The following is a 21,524-nucleotide window of genomic DNA, read 5'->3' on the forward strand; positions in this document are numbered from 1 at the left end:
TGACAAAACGGAGACCTCAAGACACTAGTTCAGCATTGGTGAATGTGAATAGTTTAAAAGACAGAGATCTTAGACGAAAATCACACATCTACACTCCAAATGAAAGTGATAGTTCACCCAAAAATGAAAATTCTGCCATCATTTTCTCACCCTCTTGTCATTTCAAACCTGTATGGCTTTCTTTCTACTGCAAAGCACTAAAGAAGATATTTTGAAGATTGTTGGTAACCGAACAACGGCGTTACCCATTGACTTGCTTTGATTTTGTGTCCATATAGTAGAAGTGAGGTTAACAACACTCTTAAAAATATCTTCTTTTGTGTTCTGCAGAAGCAAGTCATACAGGTTTGAAATGACGAGGGTGAGTAAATGATAACAAGTTTTCATTTTTTGGGTGAATTACTACACGATCTTTATTGGTTCATATAGCAGCAGTTAGGATTCACATTACTTGTAGATTAAACAAGTTCTATAGTCTTAAAAATATTTATTTCTTCAAAATAAATAAAACAATGTATAGAACCCTTTCCACCCAAAGAACTTTTGTGGTTCTGTAAACTTTTAAGGCTCTTTATGGAATATACACGCTTTGCCTAAGAAGAACCATTCTTGGCTGAATGGTTCCATAAAGAACCTTTAACATCAGAAGAATCTTCGTTTCACACAAGGTTTATTGTATTTTGTGTCAAAATACTTTGATTATAAAAGGTAAAAAAACGGTATAAGAACCTTTAAACGAATTGTTCTTTGGGGAAACATTAATGGTTATTTCTTTTAAGGACCTTTTTGTAAAGCGTTTAGCCAAAAAAGCACCTTTTAGGAACCTTTATTTTAGTGTTACATTATTATGCATAATTGGTTCGAAGTAATAAAAAAATCTGAGAATACACATGAAAATTGTCCTCACAATGTTATCTTGATCATTAGGAATGAAAAAAAAAACATAAAAACCATTCAAAAAAATTACATTTTGAAACATTTATTTTCAAGAGTGCATTCTCCAACTTAAAACGTCAACTCTACACGTCTAACACACTGCTGCTTGGGCCTTCACCACGTAACACATGTAAACGTGACCTCCCAACCTTCAAACATACCCTTCATCCCCCAGTATGGCACAAGTGACATGTATTGGTAAATACGTGCATGACAATGGGTCCTCCGCCCAAAGCTTGACAGCATTGTATATTAATAGAAGCTGAGTGTATTATTCATAGGAAGAATTACTTTGGTGCCATGGTCCCAGGCCAAAGGGAGCTCCATGCACTCCTGCTCTCAGCCCTGACAAGAAGAATACTAACAATACCGGACATGTGCAGAGCTGCCCGAGTTTACCACTGCCCACACTATCGCCCATTATAATAATCTATTCACGGATTAAAGGGGTTTTATCTTGGAGCCCATGAATAATGAATGCGGAATTTCAAAATTTAATTGCCCCGAATTAAATGATTCAAGATAATGTTTCTTTTATAAATTTGTAATGGGGCTTGGGTGGCATAGAATGAAAAAGTACATTAAATAAAACCTCTTTTTTTGCCATCCACATGAAACCAAGAATAAAAGGACAATGGACCAGTGCCCTTATGTCTCCTAATGGGAGTAAAGATTTCTCTACATGACAGGTGAACGATTTGAAGAAAAGCACTCCACCTTATTCGATTCGGGTGAAAAAATGCACAGAACTTGGATTCTGATGAGTCTATACAGTCCACTGGCATACGGTTTCAGTGCAATCCACTGTGGATCTTCTTTATGGCTACTGTAGATCACAAGATTTTAGAATATGTATTAAAGCTGTAAGCTTTCCAAAGCTATAAATCTATATAAAGAAGCAGCAAGAACATGATAATCTCTCGAAAATCCTTCTTGAGTCTATTTTGAACAGTGTATTAAACGGTTTTAATACTATAACATAAAAACAGGAATCAACAACAACAAAAAAACTTGTTGGGAAAAAATTGTCATGAATTTCGATGACAAGTCTACTGACGGCTCAACTGAAAAAAGCTACTCAGCACTAAAACATAAACTCAAATCCATCCTGGAGCAGTGTTTCACATCTAAAGAACAACTACATTACTTCTTTAAAGCTTAAAAGACGGATGCAACAGAGAAATGATGTTGGGGTTGCGGCGAATAGTCGTAAAAACAAAGAAAATAAAACTGAATTTGCGAAGATGGTACAATGTTTCAACTCTTCATATTTACTGCTAAGTTGTCTCAGAAGCATAATATTAAGTATTAAAACTAGTGTATAAGCAACATACTCAAGAGTGATTTTAACACAGACTGAACTACATTCACAGCGTGTAGCAACCTCACGGTCACCAACAGCCTCTTATTCTCCGGTTACGGGTTACAACAATGTTCAAATACCAAACGAAAAAAAATCACTTTGAGAATGTGTTGACTGTTCTCTGAAGTAGATAACAAATATGTATAGAAACGTGTTTTTGCGGACTAAATTTGTTTAGAAAACCTAGACTTTTTACCAGGGTAACAGTGAGCAAGCAGCGCTACAGGCATCGATGATCTCGCAGATTGATGTCAGAACCTTAAAAGAATAATGATTGTCTAGCAACACAACAATGTTTCTGGAATGATCTACAGTAACGGCTGTTAGAGAGAAGTCAACTCTCTACATCAGCATTTTAGATAAACAGAAACATCCTTGGCAGCGCTGCCATGTCCTTCAATATAGTATATTTTCTTTAATTTTGTGAGGTGCACGCAAGCTTTCATTCAGACAGGAGTCCAGTCATTTCTGGCAGCGCGAGCGAAGCTACTACAAAAGAAACCAATGTGGCACTGATATAAAACTCAAACGAAACAAAATAAAACGTCAGGCTTCTTAGTTTAAGCTAGTTCATATTCCATACACAAGCTTCATTTAATAAAAAGGCAAAAAAGAACTAAACTGAAATCCACTGCCTTTGTTTAGAAAGCTTCTGCTCCTATTTGTGCGAGTCTCTCGAACGAAAATAAATAAATAGCAGGAACAACGATTGCCACCATGCTCAAGACTATTCGCTGCCTTCTTTTGCTTCATCTTCAGTTCGTTTGGTACTTGGCTCATCTTGGCTTTCAGGTGTCTTCTCAAGCCCATCTCCCGTCTCCTTACCCTCTGGCACAGCATCACTTCCTGGAGGATCTTCTTTAGTGCCGTTGACATCTTTAGACCCGCCGTTAAGAACTGTTTTCCTGTAGGCGGCCAGGCTGGCCTCATCCGGCTTCATTTCCACCAGGTTCATCTCCTCCTCAAGACGCTCATCCTCCTCCTCCAGCTTCCGCAGGATGATGGGAAGCTTGGCGTCAGTGTTTTCCAGAAGGGCGATGTCGCTTTCTTCGTACAGTGGCAGCGGTGCCCCTTCATCCAGCTGCTTCTGGAAATGCAGGCGCTTGGTGCGACCGCTGGACACGGCACGCTCGAGAATCTCTTTTTCGGCCAGGCGAAGTTTTATAGCTATGCGGGAGTGCAGGGATAGGTCGGGTTTTTCTAGCATGGAACGGTCCTCCTGGACAAAACACAATAATAAACATTTCATATCAATGACCATTGGCTCATTTTTTTGTTAGCTGTAAGAAACTTTGGATAAAAGCATCTGCCAAATGCGTAAATATAAATGAAAAACAAAATGACATAAATGGGACAGTCATGCAGAATTAAGGGTCAAAGGTGAATCGCACATGGTAGTTTAGATGTACCATCTCACTTTAACTGGCTAAAAATGTCTTTAATGATCTGTTCCCTCTAGTGGGCACCATGACATTTATGGCCGACTTTTGCTGTATTACTGTTTAACTTCTTAAACTACTTCATGATCTTCATTATATCTAAACGTCGGGAGAGATCATTTAAAAACACCTCTGAGGTCGTCTTGTACGTCTTGAGTAACAGCGTGGCCCGCGTTTCCAGGAATGTCCACAGCTTGATCTCGTTTTCCCAGCTGACGGGGAACTCAGCGTTGCCCAGGGTGAAGATCTTGTTGATGGCGTGATCGCCCACCAGGTAGTCCCTGAGTTCCTCTGCAATCAGAAACACAACTCTCTGGTTAAGCGAGTAATCTCCCGCGCTACGGCGCCAGCAGGTCTGATTCGCCGCGATTACGTAAGGTATGATTACACGGCTGCTAATGAGATGAAAGGGCTTCGCGAGTGAGCATTTCGTTGGTGCGCGTCGCCGAACCCTGTCACACCGGTAAAACAGAAGCCCCCAGCGCAGGGGCTGCGCTTTGTTTAAAAATTAACATAAAAAATCTGAATAATGTATAGGCTTAGACTTTAAGAGGTCTTGCCAGAGGACATGGCCTGGCTTTATGGGATTTATGACAAAAATTTCTTGTGCTTATAAATATTTTACTGGTTATCTCTGACTGTGAATCAGTCCTTGCACACATCTGCTGGACTGTCTTAATCTATTAAACACCTGAGGGACACTTGTTCATGTCCGAATATGCGAAGTTCCCTTCTTTATATTATATTATGCAATATATCAAATGAGTGTGAATATGAAGTATTCATTACGCAATAGCTGGAAATGACAAAATATCAACTGATTCACCAGACACTTTGCAATGCCAGGCCATTAGAGGCTCTTCTCTTGGCACCAAAAAGTTTCTTATGGCTACCATTACAGTCCCATTTTAACAGCAATTATTTTCACAGGCCCAAAACAGGTCAAAGGACAATTCAAACAAAGTGGCTATAGTATGGAAATACATTCATCCTACACTTAAAATTTTTCCTTTAATTTTTAATCACACCACATACTCAAAGAATGCTAATCCGGACACATCTCGTTTCTCTTGTCTAGTTTTGTATAGGGACATGCTATGAAACAAAGCCTCTCACTTCCTGTTTCCCATGCCTCAGGTTCCCAGACAGTTGAATGCTCTTACCTTCAGTCATGCAGAAGACACGCAAGAAGGCCAGAAGCTGAGCAGAGATGGGCGGCTCGCTGCAGTGGAGTGCAAAAATGCTGGACCTGTGGAGGCAGAGAACCAGAGAAGGTTCAAAGCAGGGTGCTCCGGCTCCCCTCCCTCAAATTAAACCCCAATTAACTCCAGCGGAACGGGCAGGTGCTAATGGAAGCCTCCCGCCTGCACGAGACCGCGGCGCTGCTCCACGTCGCATGACAACTGATTGATCTGAAGCGATGAGAGGCCACTGAACTTGATGCATTTTTAAAAACACGCTCAATCATTTATAATTTACCGTTTAATTACTGGAGCAAATCTATGGCCTCTTCCTGTCTGACTTAACACTGGGATGAAAAGAAGCATCTAGACTCTGACCAGAATCAAAAGGCAACTTCACACGCCTGGATGGATTATACAGTATTTATATATCAATGAGGACATTTTTACATGATATTGTTCAGAGAGAGAGACAGTATTTAACAATTCGAGCCGCACAATACTCCAGTAAAATTTGCGATATACTGTATAATGAAATGTGTGATAGTTTGTAAAATCAATTTAAATTATATTACAATAGACTACTTCGTAATCTGTAAACACTGGTTCAGAAGCACTTCCGGTTTCATTTTTTATTTGAATTTCTTTAAATCGTACATCTTTTCCATCTAACATTTTTAATTGGTTCTGTTGGTTGTATTTTGTTCAAACGTTTGTGTAATGTTAAAAAACTGAAACGGGAAGTTGTTCTGGACCAGCAATGTTTACGTCTTCCAAAAGACCAGCAATGTTTACATTTTTCAAAAAAACTTTTTACGTAAAATTATTATCACTACAACTTAAAGTGAACAGTATAACAAATAATATGCAATATGCATCCTGGGATATCGCAATATTTTTATAAATTTGATAAATTGTGCAGTGCTAAATACAATGCAAATACAATACAAAAACTGTGCCCTGCATAGCTGAGGATAAATTTAATTATTTTTTAACAAATTAAAGAAACAAACATAAATTAAACAAAAAATGACTCCTTACAATTAAACCTCGTGTTTTTTTTTAAGATTTTTAGTTGTGCTTTAAACTTTCCCATGGCTTCCTTGGCTTCTCTTTACCAATGCTAATAATTTGAAAGGGCACTGCAGGTCATCTTGTGTCACAATATGATATGTGATCAATAGAAATGTAAAAAAATTATAATAAGTTGGAATTGCTTTACTTACGCGGGTATGCCTGCACGTGCCAGAACCTCGGCCTTCATCGCATACAAACGCTCGCTCTTGCTCACACCCAACTTAATCTTTACGCGGTCATGTGCGTTATCATCAAAGAAGAAACCGTTGTGGATCACAAACTCTGCATTGGATCTCGTCCCGTAGAATATATAGATCTAGAAAGGCAGAGAAGAGAATGAGGCATATTTGTGAGAAACCAAAGCATCAAAGGCAGCTATGACAAATGAATACACAGGTCAATTATACTGTAGGGTCACACATGCAACCTGTATTATCACCCACTGATAATTTAGTCCCCAAAACATATGTCTATATGCTTCCAAACACCTCTAACGTTAGCCCTACCATACATCCGTAACATTTACTGAGAGCACTGTGCAGAGTAAGTGTGAAAGAGAGAGATAAAGCCCAAGCCCAATAGACAGAGTAAGGAGGGGGTGAGAAAAGCACAGTTCAATCTTGCTCTCGGCCTCTTCACATCGACTTCCAGCATGGTGCGAAATCAGCAGCAGGAATCAGGGATCAAACGGTTCTGTACAGAGCGACGCTCACAGAACGGCCCTTCCTACTCGCCCCCAACCCTCGCCGTGTCCCGCGCGCCGGCCCCCGCACTCGCCTTCTTTCACTGGCTGTCTCTCCAAATCTTATCAAATAATTCACATTCTTGTAAGTGGGGGGGTATACCTGCCCTGTCACTGCGGACCTTGCACATCCGCTGTCCTCGTGGCTGGATTTGAATGCCTCTGATCTGATATTACCCCTAGGCCTGCGTAATGACCGCTGGCTGATAAATGCATCATGGGCAGAGCAGTGGCGATAAGTGAGAATGGAAATCGAAAGTGTACAAGCGTATTAGGGGGACAATGCATGGCATGAAATTCACATTTTTTGCCCCTCACGTAGAGAGTAGTGTTGGGGGAAATTCTCTATAGTCAGATCGTTCTATCGCCAGCCTGCGGATCGCCGATACACGATAGTATCGAGGGGCGGGGCAATTACGCATTTATCTATGACAAAATGGATTTGTGGACAAAAATAGAAGCTTACGTGTCTAGAAAATGCTCATGTGTGACTGCAATTAGCATTCTATCAGAGTTTAAGTTCAGTGCAGTTGGCAACATTGTTATTTACCACCGCAACCTTTTAAACGAGAGAAAGTAAACTATTGCTATAAGTCAATATCATTCATCCAAATGCGTCACTGATGCCTGCGTGCGCTGTTATTACTTGATTGCCAAACGGGAACAACTCGTGCGCTGGTTTTAAACCCTCACGCGCATAGCAATTCCTGCGAGGAAAAGCCCGAGCCGCATGCATCACAAGCTCTCTCGTGCGCTGAAAGCCGGCACATTATAAACTCTCACTGGTGCGAGGAAAAGCCTAAGCCCGCGCATTAGCTCTCTTGCATGAAGAAATGCGCATTTGTAATATTGATTTGCAACATATATTGGCAAACAGCCAACTATCGTCTAGGGATTCATCCTGTAAGGTCATCCTAATTTTGATCTTACATTGGTAAAGATGTTGCACGGGGTCACGGCACTTACCTGTTCGGCCTCTTTGTAATCTTTGAGAGCTACACATTCACAGCGGTCGTCCTCTAGATTGTAACCAGTCGTAATCTAAAACAGAACACAGAAAATGGTTTATTCACAGTAGAGAAATGTCACAGACTGTTAAGGAACATTCTACTGTACAACATTTTTCATTGCTGCTTACACATTTCCGCCAAATCTACGTCCCACACATCTGCTAACTCATGTTGATATCAGTCAAATGTTTATTTTACATGAAATTCATTTTTAATTATGATGTCGACCACGTCTGTTAGCTTTGGCCAGCTATTCGTATGCTGATTTACACAAAAACACACCAACAAATACAATCCTTTACTATTAAATCTGTGAAAATGACTGGGAAATCAACTAAATCGAACTAACCATAAACTGTAAAAAAAAACTAGCTGCTACTAAAATATACAATATGTTTTTATTAAGCCTTAACCAGAGAAAAACCATTTCATTACCCATTTTAATGACTGATTTTCAATGCAAATGATCATTTGAAGCAAAACTTCATTTTAGGACATAAGCGCATTACACAGTCATATAAACACAAGCGATATATTGCTCTGTGGCAAAAGCCACGGAGCGCAATCAAAGACAAATTATCTAAATAAATATAAAAGATCCCTCGAGATCAAGGCATAATCTGCTGAAAAAGGGCATTACATTTTGCTTCTGCATCCTTTAAAAGTGAATGTTATGTGTACTTCAGGCGTGCTATTCAACTGAAAGCACAATAAACATGTGACATGCAATTTGAATGCCTAAACCTCTCTTTCTAAAACATTTATCCTCCTGCTGACCACGTATGATTTTGGTTGTGGCATTCATGTTGAGGACTCACCAGGCCGTTTGTGTGGTTGCACATGTCCCACAGCGGAATGAGTGCCAGTGTGACCCGACTACCGTCTGCTGTGGGAATCTGGTTCTGTCGGGTCATCACAGAGGCCACTGCCCACCTGAGAAGCAAATGACATTATATCATTATACATACAAATCGGTTCATATGTGTCTCATATTCAATTAAGTGGTTCCATTTGTAATCTTTAAAGATCATTTTTTCGTTTTGACCTTGGGTTTCCACCGCAATTTCAAATGGATTTTTTCAGAGTTAAAGACGGCAAGGCAGTTTTATGACCAGTCATAACTTAAAACAAAATACTTAAAACATTTTTTAGAAACATTTTGAAAACCCAAAATGGGCTATTAAATCTTTCTACTATAAAAGTTAATTTATTGACAAATCAGACAACTGTTTTAAAAGTGGTATAGACGGTTTCAAAGTTAACTTCCGGTCTGTGTTTGTTCATCGGTCTGGCTAGTGACTAATAAGTATTTATATTTTATTTGATTTTGAATTAATATTAATTTATGTTCCTATCTTACATATAATACTGGTATAAAATAAACAATTTGTTGAATTTTATTGTAGATTCATTTTATTAAATAAACAATTTGTTGAATGGGTCGTGTAACTTCGTCGCATTTAAGTTTAGCCAAGTAATGGTTCTTCTACTGGTAACCCAAAATCAACTGGCTAGACATACTTTTAACTTGCTATCTTAAGTAATTTACTTGTCGTTTCTTTTGCTTGTTTTCAGAAATAATCTACAGGGCCACGAAAGCGTGCATGCTTAGTAACGTTTGTTTATTTTGTTGCTTTGAAACCGTCTATAACTTTAACAAATGACCTCCCATTTGTTTTTCAACAAATGTTTTTCACACGAGAAACATTAACCAACATTAAAAGTGGCCTTCACGTACAAATACAAAATCCTTCAAAAGTACAGAATATGCCTCCCACAGTCCTATAACTAATCTGGACATCATTTATTAAAAGGAACGCAACGAAATCACGAGTCCACCGAAGACAACATTAGCTGTGACAAGATGCTATTTCATTCCCTTCACACGTCGCCCAACGGGAGCACAGACTTGCATCATATTCAACAATGTAAAGATGAAAGGGGACCAAAGATAAATTATTCCTTCACAGATAATTTGGTGCTAATGAAAGAACAATGAGAACAAACGCCTCGTTTGCAGAGGCCAACGGTTCCTCCTGTTTTTTAACCTCGGCAGGGAAGAGACGTTCTACTTTTTTAACGCGCTAGGACATTTCAACCAACCTGTAGTCGTCAAAGCTAAAGGCGTCCTTCAAGGGCAGCTTGCTGGCATTCGGATGAGTCTGGGAATTGAAGATTGAAGGGAAGGAAAAAGGAGAAGAGACGAAGGTAAAGAGGGAGAGGAGGATAGAAAGAGAGGAAGAAAAAAGAAAAACACAAATCAGTCAGTTGAATTTCATTATATAGGCTGCCTAACAGATCCTAACAAGAGTCTAGCCAGGCAGAGAGCGTCCAGTGGTGCTATGCAAGGATCACGGTGGCATTAGCCCGCCATACATCACTGTCAACTTAATTTGTTGTGCCCAGCAGCCGTCATAAATCTGCTTCATCAATTTGGGTGACAGAGAGCCACTGGTGCCACAGAAATCTACATTTAAAGCCACAGACTCGCTCCCTCCAAGGGCTCATTTGCAGCGGGTGTCATGGAGAGCGAAAAAAAGCAAAGCTACGATCCTGCAGAAAAGGGGGGGGGGAATGGAGGGAGAAAAGAATGCCAGGGTCTAATTCAGCCGGCCCGTAGCACCCTCCTGAACATGCAAAATGAGCCATAAAAATAGACGTAGGTATGAAGCTGAGAGTGAAGGATATTCTTCTTTTCCCCCCACAGGTGCTCTCGTGGCTGCGTGTGTGGCGCTTGTCCTGTGAAATGAAGCACGCTGCTCCACAATGAGGTACTGCGCAAACCGTAATGGCGTTGATATGTATATAACGCAATACATCAAAGAGCTCGTGCGGCAAAATCGTAATCACGGCTCGGGTGATCGGTCCATCACGGAGAACGGGTGATAAAACTGCCCTGCAGACAACAAAACGAAATGCAGAGAGTGAAACATAAGAAAACAAAGAAAACTTTCAGAATGACGAATTGTTTACAGACTTGTACACAAAACAACTCGGATGTCGGTTCAGTGTGCGAGTTTGTCTTAAGCAACGCTTAACGTGTCCTGTCATTTTTTTTTTTAAGTCGGATAAAATTTTGATCATATTTGTGTGCAAATATCCGACATATAGTCAACAAGGTTTTTATTTGGGGATGAACAATTGTTGTAAAGTGATAGCTCACCCAAAAAGGAATTCGCCCTCTTGTCTTGTTCTATCCTGTATGGCTTTCTTTCATCTGCACAACACAAAATAATATATTTTGAAGACAACAACATCGGTACCCATTGACTTGCATTGGTTTTGTGTTCATACGATAGAAGTATATGGGTACCGCTGTTTTTCAGTTAACAACGTTCTTCTAAATATCTTCTTTTGTGTTCTGCAAAATGACAAGAGAGTGAGTAAATTATGACAGAATTTTCTTTTTTGGGTGTTCTATCCCTTTAAGAACAAAACACAGCGCTCTTCAGATAATCCTCTCTTTTGCAGATACGTAATCCACAGACATACGTGTGCTTATTAGAAGGGAGACGCGAACTCCTGTGAATCAAACTGCATCATTAGGCGCTCAAACTGAAGAATAGAAAGCACACAGAAGTAGTAGCTAACTTTTACCTTCCATGTCTCTCCCCATTAATCAATTTCCCTGACACTAATTGAGCCCTGTATTCCCCCTTGCTCACGCTTAGCGAAGACGGTGATACCAAAAGGCACGTGTGTGGTCACATCATATATTTGCAGGTTTGTTTAAGGGAAGTGGGTTTTTTTACTTCTAGCTCTACAGCAAAGAACCTGACCTAACCCACTCCGTAAACTCAGACGAGGTGTAGCACGCTCAAGTAGATGAAGGTCGAAGAAGCGGCGTTATAACAACAGAGCTCAAGCTGTCCACTGACGACTGAATTTAGTGAACCGTCGGACTCAGAAGCGGCGCTCGCGTACGATGACGGACAACCATTAAAAGATAAGCCCCCTGTAAAGCCAGCGAGTCAGAATTCAGCGTCCCGAGTTTGAGTCTTGGGTTTGCTGGTTCACGTAAGGATAAAAAAAAACACATTACGGGTTTGACGGAAGTAATAGTGCAAATCTCCAGAGAGTGTGGAGCGGTGTTCTCTGCAGATTTTTTTAAGCGAAGATGTGCTGAATACGGCTAAATAAAAACGAAAAAACATTTAGGACAGCATCTGTATCCATTATAGGCCACCTGAAAAGAGTTAAAGTGCCGTTAATGATATTTTTAGCCCTCTGAGATCCGAATACTCAGATGAGTGCCTGAGTAGCGTAATAGATTCAATTAAGGCAATAATTAGTTGAACCGAGTGATAAACCTCACGGGGGAGAGAACCTGGCTCGAGGAAGACCACGGAGAGGTCTGTCCTGCACTAGGGGTGACGATATGGCCACCAGTCCGGCCAAAAAAAATAAAGTGCACATAGCTAGTTTATAACACAGAGGTAGGTCGAAACCGAGGTAGTTTTAGACGGCACGTTTGATGAGGTGTAGTTTTCAGAGATAAAGGGCAGCTGCACTGCTGCAGGTTCAGCTTGTGATACATTAGCATCACCAGAGAGAGGTAATTCATCATGTGGCACAATGGCACGGTGGCTCAGAGAGACGTGAGGGGGGGACAGCCCTGTAAATCAATTAGAAAACAAAAGCTCCCACCACGAGCGCCTGCTCCGCTTAACGAGGACGACGGGAAACGCGGCTAATTGGCCGGTGGCCTCCAGGAGGTCTTTCTGGAGCCGAGATCCCTGAGCAGTCTCTTCCGCCACACCGGCCGGCATTAGCGAGCTCGTCATCCCGGTGCATGCTGAGTTTCAAACGGAATTGATTTTATTCTTTACATGTTTTTGGTTTCAGCTGATCTTTGGCGAATACCACGCATGCACTCCGTCGCGAAATTCTCTGCATCAGGAAGGTCAGACAGATATCTTCCCAGGTGCGGCAAGGGAGGGGGCTGCGACGGTACCGTTGGGACCCGGTTCATTTCTCATCAACAGCGGCAGATGCGGCGCACCAAGGTTACTTTGCATTCGCTGCATACCGGGGTCACCTTATGAGGTTCACCTCCCCCACACACGCTCGCGCATCCAGCCCCGGCGAGGAAGGCGCAGCTATCATTGGTCCCCCGCGGACACGGGAGGCGCTCGGATACTCCTCGGAGGGCGCCCGGCGTTGACAACAGCCTATCCCTCTTCACGTAGGCAAATATATATAAAAAGCTCCTCAATTCCAGCAGGTGAAGGGCTGGTTCTTCTCGAAGAGATGCCGGGAGGGGGTGGCCAGATAAAGCGGGCGGGGGTAGGAGGCAGAAGAAGGGGGCTGGGGTTGTCAGTCATGTGTGGAAGGTACAATCAGGTCAATTCAATTCAAAGCCAATGCGACAAGCTAATTTTCCAGCCCGGTCATCTGCGGCCGCTTCAGAAGAGAGGCTGACATTGACAGTAGTCATTATAGTGACACTGGCTCCCAACCTGAAGAGCCGAGCGGAGAGGAGCCGCAAAAAGGGACAGGACGCTCACCGAAGGGCCAGCAAGACAACCCTCCCCCTCAAGTCAACCTCAAAAAAAAGACACAGAGCAAGAATGAGATGTTCACTTCACTCCATACTCCTGCTCGAACGCACACAGAGTAAATCCTTCTGTTAATGGAAAAGTTTACACGGTCGGTATGGAATTGTATTACGTTGAGAGGTTTCCCAAGCTTTGGTTTACTGTACATGCTGAAAAGAATAAGTTGCAGAAAAAGTCCTTTGAGTGGAAGTACCACTTCATTTCCACCACGATCCTTGAAAGATTCACTTCTGCCACCTAATGGACAAAGAAATGTTGAAAAATTTCAATATAAGACTTGATTAACTTTTTGATGCCTGATGCCAAAGGCCTGAGGAAGCAGACACATACATTTTATTATTATTGTTTCCTGTTATTTGTCACAACCGTTGTACGGAAGACAGCATAAATACACTTGATTAAAGTTATTAACAGAGAACGAAAAACAATAACACTGTTTCTAATTACACGCCCACCCCCTTTTATAAACCAGAAAACATTTAATAAAGAAAAACATCTACAGTTCCTCAGTGACAAATACATTAACAATCTGCATGAATATTTGATGCCTTATCTTGACAATGTGAAATATTACTTTCTTTTCTCTAATTGACAGTCATCTAATGAAAGAAACAAAAACGTACCAGATGATATTCTGAATGAAAATGGGCAGGAACACCGCATATTATTGCTTCCTTAATAGTCAAGACAAGGTCCAGGAACCAGGATTAAATTCAAGATCAAAGAGCTATCTGAAGGAATTGACATCTTGATGTGTATCTTAAAGGGACATTCACCCAAAATGCTCACCCTCGAGTTGTTCCTGTAATCATTTCTTTGTTCTGATGATCACAGAGAAAGATATTTGGAAGAATGCTTGTACCCAAACAGTTCTTGGCCACCATTGTCTACCATAGTAGAAAAAATTCTTTGTAAATGTCTTTGTTCTGTTGAACATAAAAGAAGATATTTTGAAGAATGTAGGAAAGCAAACAGTTCTGGGGCACTTTTGACTACCATTGTAATGTTTCCTACTATGGTAGTCAATGGTGGCCATGAACTGTTTGGTTACAAGCATTCTTCCAAATATCTTTCTCTGTGTTGATCAGAACAAATAAATTTAGACAGATTTGGAACAACTCGAGGGTGAGTAAATGATGACAGAATTTTTATTTTTGGTTGAACTGTCCCTTTAAAAATCACATTTTAAAATTTAAATGTGAAACTTCTAACAGGTATCAAAACCCTAACTGACATGCAATCAGTCACATTTGCATAACCACTGTGTTGTGTTTGTATCAGACAGAATAAATAAAAGGCATCTTCAAAACACTTCAATAGGTGTCTCGAAACTAAAAGCACATCTGTCTGCTCTTTATGTGCTTTGAAGAGCATTTTAAGGGGTAAACATCTCCCCCTGTTGGCCACAGCACATCAGTGCAGCTCCATCTCTAAACCATGTCAATGGCAGCTTATCAGGGGCCCTGAAATTGGGTGCAAGAGGGCATTATAAAGCTCCTTTACCCATCTCCAATGTGCCTCCAACGGCAGGGATCCTTTTAAAACTGGATTTCCTCACCTTAGCAGACAGCAGAGTAAAGGACAGCTATTCATGTGGCTACGGAGTCTGAATAACTTCAGGCGTGATTGCTTAAAAAGCCCTTCACTCAGATGGCTGGCAGTCCATGTATGAGACACAGATAGGGCTATCAGTCACCTCGCTCTGCACAAAGCCATACCTTGAGGACAACTCTATGGACTTGCTGAAGAAAGTGAGAAGAGGTTTATTTATTGAGAATTCAGTGACATCAATAACTAAAATTCGTTCTTTCAGCTTCGCCTGTATTAATCATCTGCAAGGTTTTATGAGGCCATCTTTCATTGGGTGTAATGTTATTACATGCAGGACAAAGCATGTAAAAATAGAAAATAAACTATTTGTAATGTGCAATAATAACTGTTTTTGGCTGCACAATGTTGTTACATGACCACACCACGTAAGCAAGTGGCTTCTGATATTTACATTCTTTAAATCACATTTTGGGTAAAACTCTCTGAGTCTAATTCAATTTCAAACATAACGTGAAAAACGAGTTGGCAAATATTGTGATTTACTTCCATATATGCACACAACTCAAAGGAAAGATGTGTATGAGTGAAACTTACGTGGATTACTTTGTAGAAGTAGGCGTACTGCCGGGCTGTGTTTTTGTATTGACTGAGCACATCCTGTATGGCTTGTGTGGCCAGCAGGTGGCGCACCTCCTCCTCTTCAAAATAGAGGGGTGTGTCATAGTCAGCTGGCAGGGTCTTGATATAGGGCAGCCAGGAGGAGCTGGGATTGGCCCGTTCACACAGCAAGTGTAAAGCCAGAGTCACATTGCCCATGGCCTGGAGGATCCGGTCTTGACTGTACAGAGGGCCTGTGAATGATGGTAAAGTTAGGGACTTAATGGAAACATCAGTTTATTAGATTTTAAAATCACGTTTTTTTATTGGTAACAACTAACGATCACTTTAGTGTTGTTTTCACACTAGGTTTTTACTGACATGACTAAAAGTTCAGTTTGACCAAAAAACGCTATTTACATTGTGTACACAAAAATCAACGAAATACAATAATTGTATGTGATTACTAAAATTTAAACAAGAAAATAAACACATTTATGGATGAAAAAAATCTACATTTTTATGCTGAAAACATGAATTATCAGGTTTTCCCAAATTTGTGAATGCCACACAAGCTCAAAAGTATGCTGTCATCACAAATAATATTATCACAAGTAATGCAAAACAGACGCTAGAGCTCAACTTTTTGTGGTATTCAGTGACAATGGAAAAGTGCTATGAGTAAACTCACCGAGGACAGAGTTCTTTGCGGATTCCACAGTCATAAGCATTTTTCTGGGGATCCACAGGAACAGTTCTTCTGCCTGGAACAAACAGAAACCCACAGAAAAAAGCCATGTGTTTTCAACACAAAACTACTCAAATTCACCAATGATCAGCTGTACAATAAAGCTTAAAGCTCTAATTCCCCTTAAACATAAAAATTCTGTCATCATTGACTTACCCTCAATTTCATTTCAAACCTGCTGGACTTACTTTCTTCTGCAGAACACAAAAGAAGATATTTTGAAGAGTGTTGTTATCTAGCACCCATTCACTTTGGTTCATTTTGTGTCCATACAATAGAAGTCGTTTATGAACTTTCTTCAAAATATCTTCTTTTGTGTTCTGCGAAAGAAAGTAAGTCAATGCAAGGCAAGGCAAGTTTATTTATATAGCACATTCCATACACAACGAAGGTAATTCAAAGTGCTTTACATAAAATGATTGACAGAGGACAGATAAAATACATAAATAAGACATCTTTTCAAGGCAGATGATTTAAAATGACAAATATAGCTTTAGAATTTAAAAGACAATAAAACTGAAATAAAATTAATCTAAAATGTGTGTATATATTAAAATCAAAAGAAAATAGTAAGTCTAACAGGTTTGAGAGTGAGTAAACGATGACAGAATTTTCATTTTTGGGTGAACAATTAGTTTAATACCAAGAACAACACAAATATGTTACACATCCTTTCTTGACGCCTTAATTTACAAATATTGTGTAAAACTTAATTTTGCATTACCATTTACCAATTCACCTTGCACTCAACAAAAGCACCCACACAACATCAATCTGAACAACAGTAGCAGCCGTTTAAGTCAATTGAACGCTGACTGTAAAAGTGACCTGTCGTGATCAACAACCTCTATAATCAATCAACGCTTTAAATACTTCCACCCACCCGCTGTGCCAAAGCACTAACAAGCCCATGATAACTAATCCCAGGCCTGTAATAAACACTCATCTGCTGACCATTACAGCAAAAGGATTACATAGATTTCATCTACAGCCAATATACATTACAACATCATGATCTGTAGGCGGCGGAGAACGCTGCCAACATACAACACATGTAATTTACATTTGCAATGGAATGAATCTCATTACTGTGTGTTCACAAGCCAACATGTGATGTCAGAGCGATACTATATTAGTCTCGCAAGGCAGTCCTTTGAATTGCTCATACTGGCTTAAACAGTTTAAACATAAAAAAAGTTGTTTGACCAACATACTGACCAACGATTTCCTTTATCACTGTACACTTATAAACCAGAGAGGAAGCTGCATTGCAGTCAGCCAAGGAGTTGACCAGCTCATCTTGGCATCAGATAGTCTGTGAACTAGGGGAGAAATACACTAACCTTAATATCTCTGGTGGCCTTCAGACCATATCCTTCATCAGCAAAACTGGAGATCTCAAAACCCTCGCACGAAGCCCCACACTCGGCGGCCCACCCCATCAGCTCAGAGAAATAGTCTTCCCTGGATCCCTCGAACACTACCGACACCCCTGAGGAAATAACAAAATCCCATTACAAGCTGATTTAGCTTTTGTATGTATATTGAACCACACCGTGAGAAGTTCCCTCTGTAATCGTTTCCATTATTCTACTGCATTATGTTGCTCTAACTCACAATAGTGGAACTAAGTGGTTCTACCTATTACTTATGTAGTTTACTACCAAATATTGTGGTTAAATGTTTATGTTATTGATGCTTATGTGTTCTGATGTGCATCTCTGATACTCCATTAAGGAGACTACTCTGGATTTTCCTCAAGTCTTATAAGACTTCACATCAGAGCTGTATTAAAACCTTAGCTACTACAAACAAAGCTATTACAGTAGATCTGGGTTCATTACATTTGTTTATGGCAAACCTGTACAGTGTGAAAATCAGTTTACCAAATAAAGTGTGTATAACACCACACCATCACTTGTGCAAGTGAGAGTCCTCTTTTATATGATCTTAAAGGAATACTATACCCAAACATCTAAATCATCATCCTGTCATCCAAATCTGCATTAATTTCTGTCTTACACTGATTTTCTTTATTTGTAGCAAATTATTATTGTAGCAAGTTATTTACTTGAAGTACCCCCTGAGATTTTAAGTTTAATAAATTTCAATAATTTAATAGCACATGTACATGTTTAACCTTATAAACATGCATTATTTTATCTGTTTTAAAGTTTCTATCAGTAGTATTTTACATAACTATTGATATTATTAAACCTGTAATATTTCTTTGCAATTGAACTTTTTTAATTAGTTATTAGTAATGGAAACAACTTGTATAAACACCGGTAGATATACAGTATACCAACTAACTAGGACAGTATTAACTTGATTTGCCCTGTTTGAAGGAAGTTCAAGATCACAGTCCAATGGAAAGCTCCAGAATTACAAAATCATATTCATATGATCTATGTACTTTTTTATTATTACAAAATCATAATATTCATGTAAAGTGATCTTTCTTCAGTACCTTTCTGTTTCTTTCGGATCTTTTCTACCAGAGCTCGGATCTGAATGTATTCCTCCCACTCCTTCCCAGGAGAGGGAGCTGTGCCGCTACACTCTGAAGAGCAGAAAAGAGAAAAAAATCATTTAAATAAATTTTTAGGTAACATCTATGCATGGGTCAATAGAACCCAACAGGTTCTGTGATCTGTTTAGTTTTATACAGTAAGCAGATGGAGTAACCAGAAGATGGCTGATTTATATTTTATTTATAAATAAATTCTTTGAATGAGCACTCTAGTATTATATAAATCAGGTATGTCTGGGTTACTCCAGGAACTCCATGTACTTTAAACCAACAACCAAATAATTGCAAAAGAGCTCAGAATTCCATCGTCCACGTCTAATAATAACATTAATAAGTGACTACACTATGTTGAGATCTGCTAGTGGGGGTTGTAGGTTCAAATCCCTCTTGAATTTAAAGGGGCTACTACTACTGTAACCCTGAGCAAAACAAGAGGATGGGACTGTTCACCTAGAAATGAAAATTCAATGGTGACCCTAAACTGGCCCTAACATTCTGCTTATTGCTTAACATATACTTTAGTGTTTCATGGAAGAACAAAGTCACATGGTTTGGAACAACACACGGATACACAATGACAATTTCATTTTTGAGCTATCAATTTACCAATTGTTTGCTCTATTGGTATTATCCCTGTAATGCGTGTCCTTTTTTTTAACAAAAAGGCAAAGCTAAAGTTAAATGATTACATACTAAACAGATTTACTTGTAAATGAAGGTAACTATTCCGTACCCAAGAAACACCCTTTTTAAGATCCATTTGGACCATTTTGCAATTAAAAAAGCATTCTAACAATTAAATCAAGTGATGCACATATTACAGCACGGTACTCATGGGAGTAATTCATTTTAACAGCATTTCAGTTTATACTCACTCTGTAGCAGTTCAGAGATTAAATTCATCATCTCTTTCGGAGAGACCGCAGCTGTGGTCCCCGATTTCTGGGTCTTCACTCGACTCTTTTTGCCCATCTTGCTGTTCAAGGAGAGAGGATAGCTGGCAAAGGTTGAAAAATTGAAACAACAAGAGTTTCCATAAAAGAAGTATTGATTTAAAAGTAACAATACAACTTAAATGGTTCAGATCTTCTCTATGCACCCTAAAAGGCTTTAAAAGCGAAAAGCAAGAAAAAGTACTTGGCTCAGTGTTGGTCTTATAAATATTTATGTCCAGTGGACTAGGTACACCATAGCCATAAGTGGTAAATAGAAGAAACATGTCAATGTTTTACATTCAAAATCAATCTCTGGACCTGCCAAAAAGAGTTCATGGTCTCCGAGAGGGATTACACACACAACACTGCTATAGTCAGCCCAATGACACTAATCACATCTACATTCCTGCTTAGGACCCACTATGTAAACATTAAGGATATAGCTAACATTCATGAAGGCTAGTTACATTCAAAAAATGACTCCTACTGCAGCTGCTGGATTTGTTGGCAACACAGGTCTACAGGACTTTTGTGACATGAATCTTAGAGATCCCACACTGAGCAGGAAAATTCTCCAAGATGGATAATGCCACCAAATGTTACTAAACCTATGTCCACTATTTACAAAATAATGGCAGGCCTAATTATATTACTTAACAGCAAATCGGATAGAAACACTTAAAACTTAAAAGTAAGCTACTTAAGAATGAAACCGTCAGGGACCTAACAGTTCTGCACTCACGCTTGCTTACAGTAGTGGACAGCAGCCAGAGACATGACACCTTCATACTGCATAAATGAGTATCTTATTAATAAACTAAACATATAAACATTCACACAAGTCAAGACATTACATAATGCTCAGAAGAAAAACAGTTAGATAATATTCAACAGCAGCCTGATGCCTTAAAATAACTGCCTTAAAAGTCTGGCCCAATGCATCCATTCAAACCTACTAACGTTAGCAGATGATCATTTGCTTCACATGATTATACACCACTATATAGCATTTCAATCTTCATTTTTAAATGCTAAAATGTCAAGTGATCAAATGCATGTAGACAAAACAGCAATGGACTCTGACTTTAACATATCTAAATACCAATTACCATTCAATGGCTCTTACAAAAGCTACTGTTGACTACCTAAGCAACATTTGTGTGTGTCAATACCGCGTATGAAACGTTCAACAGCATTTCTGGGCTTCCAGCTTTGTGCCTATGATACTCAAAACTGTGCTTTAGTTGGATAACGTTAGCTGGCTCCAATTTAAGACACAACCAGTGTATTAATAACTAGCATGCTTCTCTTTCGCAACACTTTTTGCATTAACGCAGGCACCCTCTTCAGCGTACATTTGCAAAGCAATTTCAAACATGAAGCTTATTATGTGTTTTAAATTACTATATCACCCACGTTGGGTTGCAAACATCATTTAAAACATATTAACACGAAACTACCTTCCAATTGACTGCAAGTGTTTCTTCTGTCAACCTGGAACTCAATCCTCTTCAGATCGGTCTGCTGGCTCAACCAAACTCGCGTCGACGGAGACAGCCACGCCCACGTACGATTTTCGAAAGACTGATTGGGTCAAGAATGTATTTGTCCCGCCCAAGCGTGTACGATGCCTTATTTTGATTGGATAAAACGACATGCGCACTACGACAATTGTTATATAATTGGCTAAAATCGTAAATATATTTAATCTCGCCAAATTGCGAGCAATGATTGGTTGAATCTAAGGTGGTACTTTTTGCAGCACTTTTATTGGTGGTGACAAGAGTCGATTGGTGCGATTAACAATGTTGGTTTGACCAAATGGCTTGTGTGTCTTGTGATTGGAAGTTTACT

General features: G+C 39.7%; 1 protein-coding gene across 1 annotated transcript; it reads right to left on the minus strand.

Moving 5' to 3' along the window:
- Positions 1–810: 810 nt before the first annotated feature.
- Positions 811–21,235, minus strand: setd3 (SET domain containing 3, actin histidine methyltransferase). Its single transcript, XM_057343823.1, has 13 exons — positions 21,131–21,235; positions 19,611–19,732; positions 18,673–18,765; positions 17,546–17,694; positions 16,146–16,218; positions 15,452–15,708; positions 9,852–9,910; positions 8,567–8,681; positions 7,705–7,779; positions 6,146–6,312; positions 4,902–4,987; positions 3,869–4,029; positions 811–3,518 (listed from the first exon to the last, which is right to left on the minus strand). The coding sequence occupies exons 2-13, from the start codon at positions 19,705–19,707 to the stop codon at positions 3,027–3,029; spliced, it is 1,824 nt and encodes a 607-aa protein (XP_057199806.1). The 5' UTR covers positions 19,708–19,732; positions 21,131–21,235; the 3' UTR covers positions 811–3,026.
- Between the last annotated feature and the right edge of the window lie 289 nt (positions 21,236–21,524).

Source organism: Triplophysa rosa, linkage group LG10 (assembly GCF_024868665.1).
Source record: "Triplophysa rosa linkage group LG10, Trosa_1v2, whole genome shotgun sequence".
NCBI classification, from domain to species: domain Eukaryota; kingdom Metazoa; phylum Chordata; class Actinopteri; order Cypriniformes; family Nemacheilidae; genus Triplophysa; species Triplophysa rosa.

Bases quoted from the DNA above. Each gene is read 5' to 3' on its own strand.
- setd3 (XM_057343823.1), bottom strand. From the start codon at position 19,707: ATGGGCAAAAAGAGTCGAGTGAAGACCCAGAAATCGGGGACCACAGCT. The intron at 17,695-18,672 runs GTACTGAAGAAA...TTATTTCCTCAG, and splicing joins GATCCGAAAGAAACAGAAAG to GGGTGTCGGTAGTGTTCGAG. The intron at 8,682-9,851 runs GTTGGTTGAAAT...TTTGCTTCTCAG, and splicing joins TTTAGCTTTGACGACTACAG to GTGGGCAGTGGCCTCTGTGA.